The sequence below is a fragment of the Triturus cristatus genome, chromosome 2_1 (assembly GCF_964204655.1).
Source record: "Triturus cristatus chromosome 2_1, aTriCri1.1, whole genome shotgun sequence".
NCBI lineage: Eukaryota > Metazoa > Chordata > Amphibia > Caudata > Salamandridae > Triturus > Triturus cristatus.
The window spans coordinates 833,446,702-833,463,635 of NC_140581.1; the positions used below are offsets into that span (position 1 = coordinate 833,446,702).

A 16,934-nucleotide genomic window follows, 5' to 3' on the forward strand; every position below is an offset into this window, starting at 1 on the left:
CCAGTGGGGGCTGTTTTTGTTACTGGGGGCGGTTTTGCAGCAGTGCTGCAAAATCGGCCCCGTGTTACAAAAGCACAGCAGCAGTGTTCCCGCATCCCCCCTCACCCCGGGGCCGGTAGGACGTAATTGCCAGGGCTGGTTTGGGGTCCCAGTCCGGCCCTGGAGGGGGGAGAAGAGCACAAGGGAGCCGGGTGAAACAGGCGTTCTGATTTTGAAATGTCTAAACACAAAGAATAAAATAGTGCATACAAAATTAGCAGTGGAGCAACACAAGTAATGCGTCCATGCTCCAGTGGAGGGACAAGCACATAAAGAGGAGGAAAGCATATGGAGATGACCAATATGAAGCAATCAAATGAGAGCAACAAAAAACGCCAACCAATGGTAAGGAATGGGTGGCCTCTAAGCCCACTGTTAGATAACAACAGGCCTCAAAGAGGCAGCTCATGCTCTGTGTAGGCGAGACGTAAAAACATAGTATGTGCTGTGCTAGTGGACTGGTCCAAATGTCAGTTCAAGACTGGCGAAGAATTGGCCACCACCAAACAAAATAGTACTGAACTGCATAATTGCTTTGTACATGATCTGGTCTTTCTCACTCCTTTCCAGTCACTGTCATAAAGTATGAACAAAAATTCACAGTTTTCTTTATACTTCTTTGATTCATGACTTTCATAGGAAATAGAATAAAACAATTGAGGTTTTATTAGTGATGTAGCATCAGACAATAATGGAATTGTTATGTCCTCTTCGGAAATAAAGTGCTTGGTCCATTATCTCCTCCCCTGACTTCTTCATCCTCGTCTTTATTGAATGTGTTAATGTTCCCAAAGCTGGTGTTTCATGCTCGCTTTTAGCTCCATACCCAAACACATGTAGAGGTCACTCATTTGCACACAAAGGACACTATTACACTGTCCCAGCATCGGCTTCCTGTTTATATACTGTTGCCAAGATACCAGTTCACGCAGATGCTCAATATCCCAAAAGATTGCCACTCAGAAAGCCTATTTGCTCAGCAGTGCGTGCACCCAGAGTCCCCAAAATGATCTCTCCAAGGGCCAGATATACGACCGTTCTGTTTTGCGGGTTGCATATTGCGATATTCTACAACTTGCAATTTGCGACTCACAAAACAGAATGTACTAATGTGTCTTAGACACATTTAGCAATTACCAATGGGGTTGCAAATGACCTGCCTCAACAATATTCATGAGGCAGGTCACAATTTGCGACCCATTGAGAATGGGCAATAACACAGGGAGGGTGGCCTGCTGGGGACAGCAGACCACCATGTCTGTGTTTGCTTTTTAAATAAAGCACCTTTTTTTTCAAAATGCAGTCCATTTTCATTAAAAGTAAAAAAAGAAAAGTTTTCTTTAAAAAATTTTTAAGGGCAGGCAAACACAAAGAGGAAGGGGTCCCCTGGGAACCACTTCCCCTTCGCGACTGGCTTACCACAAATTTTTAAATTGGTGGTAACTGCAATTGTTTTGCAGCCGCATTTGTGGTTGCAAAACAATCATACACCCCCCTGCGACTCGCTGTTAGGAAGCGATGCCTTTGACATGCCTCATAGCGACTCGCAAACCTTATTGTACGAGTTGGTCATAGGTTACCGACTCACGAAATAGGGGTTTGTACATTCTATAACCCTTTTTAGCAGTCACAAACGGCCCGATTTCCCATTTGTGACTGCTAAAAACGGTTGTACATATGACCCCAAGAGTGTAAAATGTCTCCTTAGTAGCCAGACCGCTAAAGCATGAACAAATGCAGGACTTCCCACCACCCTGGAATTGATCCCAATTTTCTAAGTCCAAGGCAAGGTTTTGGAGTCACTTGATTTTCACTGAGTATGGATCGACACCTGCAAATAGTGCTAAAGTATTGGTTATTCAAAAGATGTAAATCTACACCTATGCAAAGGAGTATGCGTATAGGTGTAAATGTACAAATCTTCTTTGTGAATAGGGCCCACAGTGCTTTACCGCCATACAGTTAAAAATGTACAAAATGCTAAATACTGATTTGTCTGCAGAAGAATTACACTTTTCCTCAACAGTCCTGAAGTGACACTTTAAAGAATAAATACATACTCTGATCACAGTAACACAAAATCGAGTGATATACAATAGCGGAGACATATTGCTGCTGTTACAGAATCCAAATACCTGCACACTTTCACAAGGGGGTTCCAACAATTTAGCCACTTGAGCTGTGATTGACCTTTTGGCTTGACTAGGTATTGTTCTTTTGAACGGGGCACACACTAATTCTCTCTGCTTTTATTTCTAGGGCAAATATGTGGTCTGCTTTGATCCTCTCGACGGTTCTTCTAACATTGACTGCCTTGTATCCATTGGAACAATTTTTGCCATCTACAAAAAGGTAAACATATCTGCAAATGTACATGAAACCAGAGTATGCATTTGTTTAGCAGAAAGTAAAGACCAGAGATAGGTTACGGGTCTTTCAGCATCCTACATTGGTACAAGTCATTCCATTCCAGCCTTTTTTTTATTTTTTTATTGATGAACAAAACAGATTTGCTGACATCAGACATTAGTAACAATCTCACATTGTACAATTGACAAGGCAATATTACACTGAATATTGAATACAAGGTTGCAATGCGCACCCATCTTTGTGGCACATATCAAGTCCATGCCTCCTCCATTCCAGCCTTTTTAATAGAAGCGGACCAGTGGAAGAGGTTGCCTTAACCGGGAGTTTCATGTTTAAATTACAATAACATCTGTTTTTTAATCAGTATAGAACCAGAGAGGAGCATGCAAATTTGAGTCTCCCTAAAGATGACCCAAAATATCTGATTGCCACCAGATGATCAAGGCTTGGGCTTCAGAGCGGAAGTCTGGAAGCCGTCCCAGATGCGTGGCTGCACTTTGGGCATGTCACTAGATTGCCTCAGAGGTTGCTCTTGTACTTCCTTGGTTTCCTTCTCCATTTTGTGTGAACATATTTCCTGCTGAGACAAAGATGGCAATGCAATATTTTTGTAACTGCAATCTCTGTTGTTTTGTCAGCTGGTCTCCTTTGCTTTGTTGTTGTATTTTCGTGCATCTTTCTACGTGTAGAGTTTCATTGACGTATTTATTGGTAATCAATAGACCTTCACTCATGCATCATGTGCTTGCCCATTGCCTCTGTGTAACACTCAGGACTCAATTTTTGGCTAAACGATTGTGAGGAATTTCTGCTTATTGTCTGTATCCGCTACTTAGGAGACGACTGTGGACGAAATTGATGTATTTTCAACTGGGATCCTACAGCTACAGGATTAAAAATGTTTATTAAAACTGACCACTCATACTACGAACATTAAGACCTGGAACTGGTTCAGACGAACAATCTGTTATGTTCTTCCTGTGCATTAGGATGTGTGGCTGTCTTGGGTGTGCATCGGTGTTTCCGCTACAATGTAAAGATCACTCTGGAACCATTGTATGTAAAGACAGGAGAGCAAAACAGCTACTGATCTGTTCCCTGTACCAAGGGAGTAGGACTGCACAGGTGTGGTAACACCCACAGAGAAAACTGACATTATTTGTAGACCTGTGCAGGCAGATGATGTTATGAGAGCTTAGGTGTCATGCTTCAGCTTTTGTGAATTTTCTGATCTTTTCTTTCTGGTCTCCAGAATGGCGACAATGAACCCTGCGAAAAAGATGCTCTGCAGCCTGGAAGGAACATTGTAGCAGCAGGTTACGCCCTTTACGGCAGCGCCACAATGGTGGTGCTTGGCACCGAATGCGGGGTCAATGGTTTCATGCTCGATCCGGTAAGAGGTTTACTCACAAGATACATCCTGCCTTTATTGATTGCGGCTGCCATGAACATACATGATTGGCCCTGAGAGATATGATAACTTCATTAGCAGCTTATAAAATGATATGTGCAATATATATATATATATATATTTGGATACACAACACCACACACTTGATTGGATGATTTAAGATCTCTCATTTAGGAATTGTTTGGAAAGTTATTAGTGAACATTTATATTATGTGGAAGAATGTAGTTCATATTATGTGGAAGAATGTACTTTACAAAAAATGATAATTGTGTTCTTTATTCATTCTTAATTCCATCATACAACAAATGATTGTGCAAACTTGCACCCAAAACAAGTACAGAACAGCAGAGGAGGCATGAACACACACACACTCACCAATTCAGGTTGAATCGACAGGGACAAGTTGTAGCCTCAGAAATGATGAAATACCCACCCACCCCATCAACCCCAGAGAGTGAGAGGCACTTGTGTGTGAGGCAAGAGAGGTCTGTCACCCACCAGCAAAACTACAAAACACCCAACTAGTACTCCAACTCCTGCAAAGTGAAAGTTAGCTGGAAGAAAAACAATCTAGCCCCGCCCCCACAATCAGGAAAGAAAAGAGCACGCCTAAGTGATTGGATAGATAGATAGATAGATAGATAGGAGGGTGAGTGGGAGGCCACTGGACTCAGACCCGGCCCATCATCTCACATTCTGCTCGAGCTGCCTTCAGTGCAGCCAGCTTGACCACCACATTAGGGCAAGCACAGTTACCTGTAAAGCAGTCACAGTCAGTCTCATCGATTCCTCCATGCCTCGCTGTGCTGGACCACACCAGGTGCAGAAGTCCAAGAGTTGCACCCATGAACTCTTTCCCCTGGCCAGGCGGATCCAATCATGGGAGGGATAATATGAGCCACTGTTTACAGATAAGTATTGGAGAGCTGCTTGGTCTCAAGGTCCGGCATATCGTTGATTACCTCAGAGCCACTTTCGGCCAATGCAGCAGAAGTGACCACCTCCAAAAGAGCCCTGGCTTCCTCCCTCTCCAGCCTCCATTTCTCCACAATCAACATTCTATCTTGGCGCGCCACCACCCGGGTGTCTGACATCGATATCCTTTTGTGTCTGACCCTTTAACGTCTCGGTGTCTCATTCAGACATCTTCTCTGTTACTGGGCTGCAGGTGTCCTGAGCTCAACAGACGGTGGGACAACCCTCGTCATGCATTTCTAGCCAGTCCCACACATCCTCCAGGCTTGTGAAGAAATATGAACATCCCTCATGCATCACTTTTAACTTTGCAGGGTAGAGCAGCATATACGTGACACCCATGGCCATTCAATTTCTGTTTGAATCACATGATTGTCAAAAACTGGGTCTTTCTGCCATCTGTTTTCAGGATTACATCCCTGTCCCTATAGTTGAGGAGCTTCGCAATGATGGTGCGAGGTGTTCCCCCCCTTCCCCCGGGGAGGGGGTGGTGTTAGGGACCGATGCTCACTTTCCACCACAAAGACAGGTGACAGGTTGGCTTCTGGGATTGTTTCCTTTAGCCATCGCTCCAGGAACTACTCAGGTGTAGTGCTCTCAACCTTCTCAGAGAATCCCACAAATCGTAGATTGCATCTCCTTGATCTACAATCCACATCCTTAGCACACATTTCCACCTTTTGCATCTGTGCCATGAGGGAAGCCATCATGGCCTTAAGGGATGACAGTTCCTCCTGCATTTGGACCACTTGTTGTTCTATTGCCATAGATCTGTCTGCCATTTTTCAGAGGTTCACCCTGAGCAGAGTTACATCAAGCGATACAGAGTATATCTTAGCCTGAACGTTTGCTTTACAAGCCTCAATTGCCACCAGAATCTGGGCTGCGACATTGCCCTGGGGTGCCTGCAAGCCCCTCCAGTCTCACCTGTCATGCCCCCTCCAGGTCCACTGGCAGTGAACTGCCCCATTTTAGTCTTTTGGGCCCCGAGTGGCCCCCTGTCTTCCCATATCAAATTCATGGCAGGGCACACCAGCAGCGCACCTCACTGTGCTGGACAGCCAGGAAGGTCGGGTGTCTCCTCCTCCCTCCTTCCCCGTTAGTCGATTGTCTCTAAAGTTGTGCACCACGGGGTCCCCCCAAGAGACCGTACTTCTCAGGTCTCTCACCCCAAAGGCCCGAGCAGCCCTGCGGTAGTCCAGCTCAGCAGGCTCTATTATGCCCCCCTCTCCGCAGCCCCTCGCTTCCAGGGAGCTTCCTGCCCATCACTGATGTCTCTCCCCCACAAAAGGTTCTTTGCAATGTCGCCAGGCGAGGAGGGAGTGGAGGAAAAATGCACAACAAGGTAGGGACCACAGCTCTTGGTCATGGCCAATCCACCATGGCCCCTTCAAAGTAACCTGGCCTGTGGCTGTAGGGGACGGAGGGGGGATGACCGAGGCACTCGGGCACTGCTTCCAAGGCGAGGACCCCTGCTACTCAAAACTAGCATTCTCACTTCACTACTGATGGCACCGATGCCCCGGGTCCATAGTATCCAGGACAATCAGGGACCCCTTGCAGACCAGCCACACTCCACATACCCCCAACTGCCCCAGTGAGGAAAGTGGGTGGGTGGGGGAGATGTCCAGCAGGCCACTGATCACAAGGGCACCCCTTCAGCAGGTGCAACACAACACCACCTCTCACCGTGGCCCAGATGGGCCCGTTCATTTCCACTTCAGCAATGGGGTCCTCGCTTCTCCAGTCAACAGGGCAGGGGAGGCCACCTTCCTCGGGTGGCGTGTCCCAGATCTCAACCCCTGCCGGGCTCTGGAGGCCACCCAGGCTGAACCACAACACTGTTTTCTCCCGCTGTAGTGTTCCCAACAGCTGCTTGTCGCAACACTCCCTTGAGAATGCAATGAGGCCGGCCTCAGGGGAATCAAGCCACCTATGCCAACCTTCATGAGAAAGTATATTTTGTACAAAAAGTCCTTTTAACGTAGCTTTTCTTTTTGTATAGTTTTTCTTTCCTTCACATAAAATATGATAGAGTGGAAATGAAGCCCTAAGAACAAAAATGGCGAGAAATTGCTCCTCCTTGATTACATATTGGTTTGGTGTTCACAGTTAAACATGTACAGCTATTATGTAGCAGATGCACAGACTAAATATTCCGATTTAGCCATATTTATTATTTAAAAGAAGTAATGTCTGGCTTCCTCCAAAATCTGGAGATCTTTGTTGAAGCTTTTTTTCCACCACCACAAATGAATCCTGAAGCTGGTACACGTCAATAGTCTCATTCATTTATGTGTGTATTGTTTGTGTAGCGCCTATGCTACATGATGCCGCTCTGGTGTGCTGTGTGGTGATGGAGGACGATGGAAAGGAGGATACGGAGGAGGTGCAATGGTGATCACACAAAGGATGAGGGGTGACTAGCTCAGGAAATCATTTACAGACTTTTGGAGCTGTTAGGTCGAAGTTTATGAGTTCATGCTACTCTATTTTTGGAATGTTTCATTTTCAAATGAATGGAGGGAAGCAGGTCCTCTCCATCTCCCCCCAAAAAAGACCAAAACATTGTCCACTCACATTTCTGTGTCCTGTAAATTAAGCAATGAGCCCCATTTAGTTAGTCCTTCCAAACCTGCTGGAGGCCATCATTATGTTTTCCATAAAAATATGGCCTTTACTCCTGAACCATTGAGTGTCATGTTCTGCCATGAAACATGCTGGTTCTTGGATTGTGCTTCCTGAAAGTTGTGAATGTCTCTATAATGCTCTTCTCTCTATTCCTCAAGCATGTAGGGATTAATGGCACTTTTCCAATACAATCTTTGTTTAAGACATCTATCCCAGATTGTCTCTGAATTTTCTAGTCGACAGAATGCTCCAGATGAGGCCCAACTGAGTACGTGTATATTAGCAGGGCAAGACCATTATTCTTGAAGGTAGTTGCACCGCTCCCCTTGTTCTTCTGATGACTTAGAAGCAATGCGTGGTCCCTTTCCGATCAGCGGATACAATAACCCATCATCAAGCTCCTGCTTGGTGGTCTTTGAAAAATCCTCTCACTGCGAAGCTTGACCCAGCACATCTTTATCGTGAAAATACACGGTTTTGCACATTTTAGACAGTGTTGCTTTCTCCACTTCACCTGGGGTATCAACACAAGGGTAGAGCCAAGTGCCATCTGCAGCCAGCCGTGCACCTCGACCCATCTTTAAATTGGTACTTAATAACAAATAAAAGAACACTGCACCCAGGACTGACCCCAGGGAGCTTCAATTGTCATCTCTTGACCTCTCTGTAGCAGACCTCATTCAGAAGCACACTTCACTGCCTCTCATTCAGCCAAGACCCAGAGAGTCTACACAACAGTCCCAGCCAGAAAGCTGTTAACATGTCCCCTATAGCAATCTTTTCAAATGTGGGAGCAATGCAAGTCACTTACCAGTGAACCTTTGCATGCAATGCATAGAAATATAGTATCTGACACTTAAAATATATTCCTGCAGTAAAACACATAGAGGATAAACTGCTTAATAGTTACTATACCCTTCCCAGCTTACATCTCTCAGTACCAGTTTCACTCCTAAATGTATTAAAAATGAACAGAAAGGTATATTTTTCTGACTGTGATGGGACAAATAAATAGAAGATGGAAAGTAAGCTCGCTGCCTTTATATTATTTGCTTGCTTCAAAAGCTGTTGAGTGATCATCTGTCTTATTCAGTTTAAGCAATCTGTGTGCACTTGAAATAATTTCAAATATTTTTTAATACTTCATTTCTCTCTGCTTGCCATGCATAGGCAATTGGGGAATTTATTTTGGTAGATAGAGACATGAAGGTCAAGAAGAAAGGCAACCTCTACAGTATCAACGAGGGCTACGCCAAATACTTCGATGCTGCAGTCACGGAATACCTAAAGAAGAAGAAATTCCCAGAGGTAAGTGTGCTTATGCTGCCAAAACTTAAAAATGACCAGGGAATCTTTGATGGCACTTTTGTTAATTACATTAATGTGGCTCAAGTCTCTTAGGGCCTTATTTAGAGTTTTGCGGATGGAATACTCCTTCAAAACATGACGAATATCCTGTCCGCCGTATTCAAAGTGCCATAGACCATAATATACTTGTAATATGGCCAACCGGATATCTACCACCTTTGTGACAGAGTATACATCTACCAAACTCTAACTAAGGCCCTTAATTCTCTTGTTACTTGTTTAGTTGTTCAGAATTATTTATGTGCCTCATTCACAAACCTTTCTTGCAAGCTTAAGTATCAATCCGGTGTTCTACGGGTTTAAATTGTGCTCTTAATTCACAAATCTTGCATCACAATGACAGGCTTAACAGGAAAGCGTGGTTGCACTTGCTACTGGGAAAAATCTGCAAGCATGGCAGCTATTGAGTAGAATCAAGTGTATGGTTGGAGGGTCAGTACTTGGGCATTCACGTTTGAGGGGCAGTGGGGGCAGAGGCACCGAGACGGTTTCACTCCCTCGCTGGAATTCAGGGCAATAATTACACGCCACCACTTTCATAGCTCACCAGCTACCACTGTAATTGCCCCTGGGCATTCATGGCTGTACCTGGTTAATGAGGGCTGTGCATTACCATTTGATCTTGTGGTTTCCTTTGGAGCTGTAATTGGTTGTATGAAGTCTAAGGGCCTCATGTAGGTAGCCAAATACCGGTCGGTAACGGCCGATTTTCGGTAATTATACCGTTACCGACCGGTATTTAGGCTATTGGTATGTAGGGGGACAATTTCTGTATTCGGAATTTACCGAATCGGTAAAATTACCGAATCGGTAAAATTACCGATTCGGTAAATTCCGAATACAGAAATGATATGTAGGGGGAGTGTGTGGGTGATGTTTAGAGTCGGTATTTACCACCAACTAATGGTTGGTGGTAAATGAAGAATGGATGTGGAAATGCATTTCAAAGCGCCTACAAGTGTGCTATGTGGCAGACATACATGCCCTTAGGGCATGTATGTGTGCCACATGTGCACACATGGCCGTTTCAGGGGTGCAACAGGGTGTCATTGTGACACCCTGTCACCCTTGCATGTGTTCCCCCCATTACCGAATCGGTATTTACCGATTCGGTAATGAGGCATACCTTCCCATCAATGGGAAGGTATGCCTCATTACCGAATCGGTAAATACCGATTCGGTAATTACCGACTCACTCCGATTCGGTAACATTTACCGAATTTTTACCTACATACACTTTACCGATTCTTAAATACCGATTCGGTATGATTCGGTATTTTAGAATCGGTAAAGTGTATGCCACCTACATGAGGCCCTTAGTAGATACATGATCACAGTGTCAGTGGTAGCTATAGCTGTGAAGTTATGGGTATGTTCCTGACATATGGCTAGACCCCTGGTAATCATGGGGCACCCTAGATAACATATGTGTGGTAACTAAACTAGATCTGTGTCCGCTTTAGCAATATTGTTGATATTTTTTTGATATTACACTTTTTGAAGGGGTTCAGTGACTTCAGTGGTAAAAGTAACGTGAGATTGCTGTCTCTGATGTCATTGTGTTCTTGGTTTCAAAGGCCGTGAGATGTTATTTTCTATGATGTCATTGGTGCAGACGGGGTGGTGCACATGAGGTGTTTTCTGTTTCTGCTATCTGATGTAAATGTAATCGATGGAGATGGAAACAGTTACCCATTTGTGCCAATATCTTTGCTTTTTTAGATTCACATGCTGTACATCATTCCACCATCTAGTGGATGGGGTTGGAATAGTATCTAGCATGAATTCAGATTTCATGGGATTTAACAAATGGTAGTCAGTATGACTCACAACGATATCATCCAACGTGTAGAGTGCTTCAGTACTCCTGATTTATAAAAGCAAATATTCCCTAGATGCTCTAATACTTAACCAATATTCTGGGAATGTTGATCTTGTCTTACAGTCAAGTTTGTCTTCCAAAAATGTCCATGTTTAGCATTCCTGTGCATTCTTTGTCAATTCAATTGCAATACTCTCTTGAGAATTAATGAGCTTTTCTTGCCATTAAATTATATCCACCGCAATACCAGTGTCTCATACTTTCATTATTGTTTTCTGTGGTCCCAAATCTTGTCCTGTCATCACTGTTTATTCCCATGTGCCACTCTCTTACAGGATGGCAGTTCTCCATACGGAAGTAGATACGTTGGCTCTATGGTTGCTGATGTGCACCGTACACTTGTATATGGAGGAATCTTTTTGTATCCGGCAAATGCAAAGAGCCCGAAAGGAAAGGTAACATAACCATTTTTTTTAAATATTCACTGATCTTACAATATACTTGAAGCCATTAAAACAAGGATGTTCATTTTTGGCGCACAATGAACTTAGCCATGGCAAATTTTTAGGATATCCACTTTAGACCGAGTTATAGAAAATAACGCCATAAAGTACACATTTACTTAGAGATTATCATAGAATTCTGACAGGGCTCAGGCCCTCAAGGACCAACACGAAAATCCATGAATTTAACATATGATATTTGAAATTTTTGTTGTATCTTTTACTGGTCAGCTTAAGTACGGAACTTAACATATGACCTTCTAAAAGTGCTTTGTTACACAGCCTGCACTGAGTCCCAAGGGTAGATCTGTCAATGGTCTTTTACATCACCAGTAGGCTAGTGTTATGATGACTGTTACCAGCAGTGGTAATATCACATGCATTTCACATATTTGACATTATTAGAGTACATATTTATAGCGCCTATGTAGTTATGGTGAGGTCAGAGTTTTCATTGAAAAGGCATGTTCTAAATAACTTCCAAACCTTCCAAAAAATACATCCACATTGGGTTGTTCAATAGGATCCTTTGCTCCTCAATACAGAGACAGCATTCCACAAAATTTGGCACGAGGTAGAACATTACTCAAGAAAGTGCTTTTGCATGTTTGGTGTAAATATCTTCAGTAGTTTCGAGAAGTTCGTGTTTGAAAATGGTCAAAGGTTTGGCATGAAGATGTTACATTTTGCAGATAGCTTGACCGTTAATTTGCAGAGTTCTGCAAATCTGGGTTCACAGGGCTCCATAAATCAATCAATCTGTCTGTCTGTCTATCTATCTATCTATCTATCTATCTATCTATCTATCTATCTATCTATCTATCTATCTATCTATCTATCTATCTATCTATCTATCTATCTATCTATCTATCTATCTATCTATCTATCTATCTATCTATCTATCTATCTGTCTGTCTGTCTGTCTGTCTGTCTGTCTGTCTGTCTGTCTGTCTGTCTGTCTGTCTGTCTGTCTGTCTGCCTGGTCACCTATCTATCTTTCTATGTACATAGTGGGTGGCCAGGCACCATGGTCCTGTGCTCCTATCCAAGGGTTCTGGTACCAATATAAATGTCACCTGAGGCCAATATAGTAATATATAAGAGATAAAGTAGCCCCTGCCATACATTAGAAATATATAGCAATTCACCAAGGAGTTCAATAACCATATAGAGGAATTAAGCCAAAGGTTGAGTTCCTGTATGCGGAATTCTGAGGTGACTTGCAATATCCTTATCATGTACTGCAGGGGGTACTTTTTCCCATACAATATGTGATCACACATCACCTTTCCCAAAAACCACTTAAAACCTTGGAGCATAGCTCTTATATATGAAAGAGCGAGCATGTTGGAAAACACAGATAATAAAAATAAAACCTCTAGTGCAAAATTAAAAAAATCAAAAACCTATTAGATGTTTGTTGCACACAGATATTAGGAACTGTTCAATACATGTCAGTTGAAAAAAAGCTACAGTAGATTGGAATGTGTAGAAACATGCAGAAAGAATCTAGCTTTTCTCTAAGGAGTGCAAATAAATATATTCTCTTTGCTTGTCATTGCACACTATTGAAGTAGAGCAGGAGAAAGAAAAGCAACTTTCTGTTTTGCTTCAAACAGCTGCTTCAAATATGCTCCATGACTCGACCTGCCTTTCACCTCGGCTGCTGGCTCTGGCAGCAGGCACTGTGACATCTGATCTCGACTGTAATAACTTATAGTAGTCAAGTTCTGACGTCTTTTATTTATAATTGGTGACTGGGTGCATCATAAGTCACCGTTTATAAAGAAATTGGAGACTACTGTTTATACAGGGATTACAGAACCCCATGTACTATAAGAGCATAGGGGCTCATTATGATGGCGGGATGATGGCCATCGCCGGGCCAGCAGTGGCGATCCTACCGCCATCACAATGTTATTTACCCACCGCCTAATTAGGATGGCGGTGGGAATCACATACGTTCCACGGCAGACGGTAAGTCTGTCCGTCATGGTCCCGCAAGGCGGTCCTTTTCCGCCCGCCTTGCAGAACCAGGGTATCATTGCGGCGGTGCCGTGCAGGCACCGCCGTAGTGATTAGGATTAGCCCATCTGCCTGTCTTTTTGCGGCGGATACCCTACTGCAAAAAGACAGGCGGAGAATGGCTTTGGGGGCTTGTTGCAATCCCCCTCTGTGGGGGGGTGCACTGGGGGGTTATCCATGGTACCCCCCTACATGGTGCCTGCCACGTTGTGCATGGAAATGCACATCGTGGCCTTTTACCATTGCGGACAGTGCTGCAGCCAGCAGCACCGTCCACAATGTTAAAGGGCCAGGATGGCCTGACATCCTAATTGGGCTGGTGGGACCGCCGCACGTCTGGCGGCGGTCTCATCATTGTTATGATGGCGGGCAGACTGATGTCCGCCCGCCATCATAATGAGCCCCATAGTATCCAAGAGACCTGCTATGTACATTTTATAGACTTACATGTTGATTCTGCTGCAATTATATCGAAAAACAGTGTTGTTATTTTTTTTCCAAGACAGAGAAGGTTTATTGAAAACATTCTTTGAAGTACTGCTCTATACTGTTTTTAGTAGAAGGGAAAGTAATGTCACACTATATCTTTAGTAGATTGTTTTTGTACATTTTGCATTCTTTGTGCGCACATCTAATCAACACAGGTGCTGAGTAAGTAAATACATTTAGGTTGTCAGAATTGATCTGTAACTGCACGCTCAGCAGAGAACTTTAACCCACCGTTAATCTTTAACTAGGTCTACTGCTTACCCATGGAGATAAGAGACACTCGGTGATTGTGGTATTTTCACATTCAAAATTTTTCAAAACAAGACTTATTACAAGTGTCATTGGCTATAATGCACTTGTAATAAGGCAGACAGGATATCCTTCACATTTGTGATGGAGTACCTATCCGCCAGGCTGTAAATCAGGCCCTTACTTTTTTATTTGATAAGAAAAAGTCATAGCGTGCAATTGAAAAAATACTGACACCATGTATGAAATTCCTTAAATTATCTCTGCGCAAGAGAGTTTATTGAAAACTCTGCTGTGTAGTAGATGTGTGTGAAACAGCAAGAGGAGTATCTGGTAACCTTTATATAACATGCCATTTCTCATTCACAGCTGAGACTTCTGTATGAATGCAATCCTATGGCCTACATAATGGAGAAGGCCGGAGGGATGGCCACTACTGGCTCGGAAGCGGTGCTGGACGTGAATCCCACCGATATCCATCAGAGAATGCCCATCGTCTTGGGGTCCTCAGATGACGTGCAAGAGTACATTGACATCTTCAAAAAACATTTCCCCAAGTGAAAAGCAGCTCCTCTTGGTGACAACAAGAAATCCCTTCCAGCTGGTGGACCAAAGTTTGAGCTGTGCAGTCGCTCACTCAGACACAACACATTTCTGTTAAATGAATTATTTTTAGGACCTTGTGTTAAATATTTTATATTATATTTCTAATGAAATAAAGAAATACAAACAACGAGGACTATCTCAGATGATTGGAAAATAGATACATATAAGTACATTTTTAGGGACACAGATGTAATAATTTCTCAATTGTTCTTGATAGGTTTGGCCATGCTTGACAGTCAAGACCAAAGGGTTGAAACCAAGAGGGTTTGTATGTATATAACTGTCTAGTGTTTATAAATGCCCACTGCTTACTTCAAGTCCCTCAACTAAGTATTTCTTCCTTACCAGCATTCAAACAGGAAGCCACTTCTTAAAAATGTCAAAAAAATAATTTTGATTATTTTGCGAACCCTTTCATTTTATTTTTAATACATTAAACCAACAATATTCTCAATCTAAGATATTCCTGTTAGACAGAATAAGAAGTAACACAACTACACCCAACCTGTGTTTTGTAAAATGTACTTTATTAGGGCTTAAAGTACTACTCGTCGCATAACCTCAAGTCTTCATTTGGTAACCAGGCTTCAGATAAACTATGAATGGATTTGGTAAAAGAGGTCACAAATTGCGCATCGACTTGTAACTAATCCATTCTGTTTTTATAAAATCACCTATGTATTAATAGGTCTGTTTGCAAAAACTCAGTTCGTAGTGGGTTGCAATTTAAACAACCTCATGATTATTAATAAGATAGGATGCTAATTGCAAACCACAATGAATCGGAGCCATCACAGGGATGGTGATCTGCAGAGGTCAGCCAACCACCATGTCTGTCATTGGTTTTAAATGAAGCTATTTTTTTTAAAAATGGATCCAGCTTTCCTTAAAAGAAAACAGGATGCAATTAAAAAAATATTAAGCTTGCATCTAACATTTTTTAAGGGTAGGCAGTGGTCCATTAGACCATCTACTCTTAATTATTTTTTCCCAGCATTCACAAAGAAGAATAGTTTGCTTGGGACCCCTTCTAGTTTGTTATTGCCTTACCACTACCTTTCAGTAGTCGATAAACATTCATATTTTGCAACAGGATATTGGTCGCAAAACAGTAATACAGCTCACCGTGATTTATTATTTGTAAGGGACATCCTAAATGCACCCCTTTAAAATACTGAGTCCGTATGTAGTCACAATCAAAACTGTGATTCAGTAACATGTTTCTGAATCACAATTTGGGTTTCTTATATCCCAAAATACCTTTTTGCGGTCCCAAATGGACCGATTGTGAGAATCGGGCCAGTTGCGAATGCAAAAAGACTAGGCACACCTGGCCCCACGTTTTATGTGCTGAGCATTTCATAAATTGTAAAGCTCATTTTAAATTCTCCAAGCTACATTTTTCTGCACAAGGTGTACCGTCACTACTCCATCAGGAAGGAGCATTCACAACGTATTTTCAAAACCTCAGCACCGGCAAGATTCTCTCTATTTTGAAATGAACTCCGCTCTTCAGCATGAAGTGTAATGACATTGCCCGACAGGTAGGGGTCTCTAGGGGCAGCACCATTAATACTCAGGGTGAGGAACAGAGTTATTTCTGTGGTGCGATGTCCATTTCCTCCAGGTCTGTGTTGATGTGCCATTGTTGGCATTTTCTTGCCCCTTTGTCACTGTCTCCCTGTCTCGCTGTTGTTTCCTACTCCTTGGGGCCGATTCACAGAACTAATCTGAGAAAAATCCTAAATTTACTACTTTTGGTATTCACAGAATTCATTTAGTAGTAGTAACTTTACTACTACTAAATGCCTTCTGTGAATACCAAAAGTAGTAAGTTTAGGATTTTGTCTGTGAATCGTCCCCTTTGTGTGTGTGTTAATATATGGACTGAGTGTTCATGCCTTCCTGTCCCAGCATCTGTCATCCCTATTGCGGAGTCTGTTTCAATTTTCTCATGTCTTGCTGTCCTGGTGTTTGTGTTCCATTGTCTTAGTGTCCCCATATTTTCTTGTTCCGCTGCCTGTGATTCCCTGTCACCACAGCAGTGTCGTTTTGTCCCAGTGCCCATGTACCTTTGACCCTGTTTCTCTGTATTCCTGGAACGACATCCAAGATTTCCAAGAATTCGTATCTTCATTCCCCAGTGTCCCTATCATGCTGTTCCAAAGTCAGTGACTTTCTCTTTAAGTGTTCCTGTCTCCTTCCTCGCATCTGTGTCTATATGTTCCTGATTCCTTCATGACATAAAAGCTGCATCTCCCTTTTACTCTGTCCAGTCTGTGTCACACAATATGCATTTCCCTTCCCAGTGTCTCCATATTCTTGGTCTGACATCTATGCCTCACTGCCTGTATCTCCTTGTTTCTATATCTATATCATCCAATTTCTTGCTCCAATATCAATTTCTCGTTTTACAGATGTTCGAGTCTTGTAGTTCCAGTTTTT

General features: G+C 42.9%; 1 protein-coding gene across 1 annotated transcript in view; it reads left to right on the plus strand.

The window, feature by feature from the left end:
- LOC146865943 (fructose-1,6-bisphosphatase 1-like) overlaps positions 1-14,617 on the plus strand; it is a 45,782-nt gene extending 31,165 nt beyond the window's left edge. Inside the window, exons 3-7 of the mRNA XM_085632910.1 lie at positions 2,299-2,391; positions 3,662-3,802; positions 8,598-8,735; positions 10,953-11,072; positions 14,253-14,617. Coding sequence (XP_085489036.1) covers positions 2,299-2,391; positions 3,662-3,802; positions 8,598-8,735; positions 10,953-11,072; positions 14,253-14,444 — 684 coding nt within the window. The 3' untranslated portion in view covers positions 14,445-14,617. The remainder of the gene's footprint in view (positions 1-2,298; positions 2,392-3,661; positions 3,803-8,597; positions 8,736-10,952; positions 11,073-14,252) is intronic.
- The last annotated feature ends 2,317 nt before the right edge of the window (positions 14,618-16,934 follow it).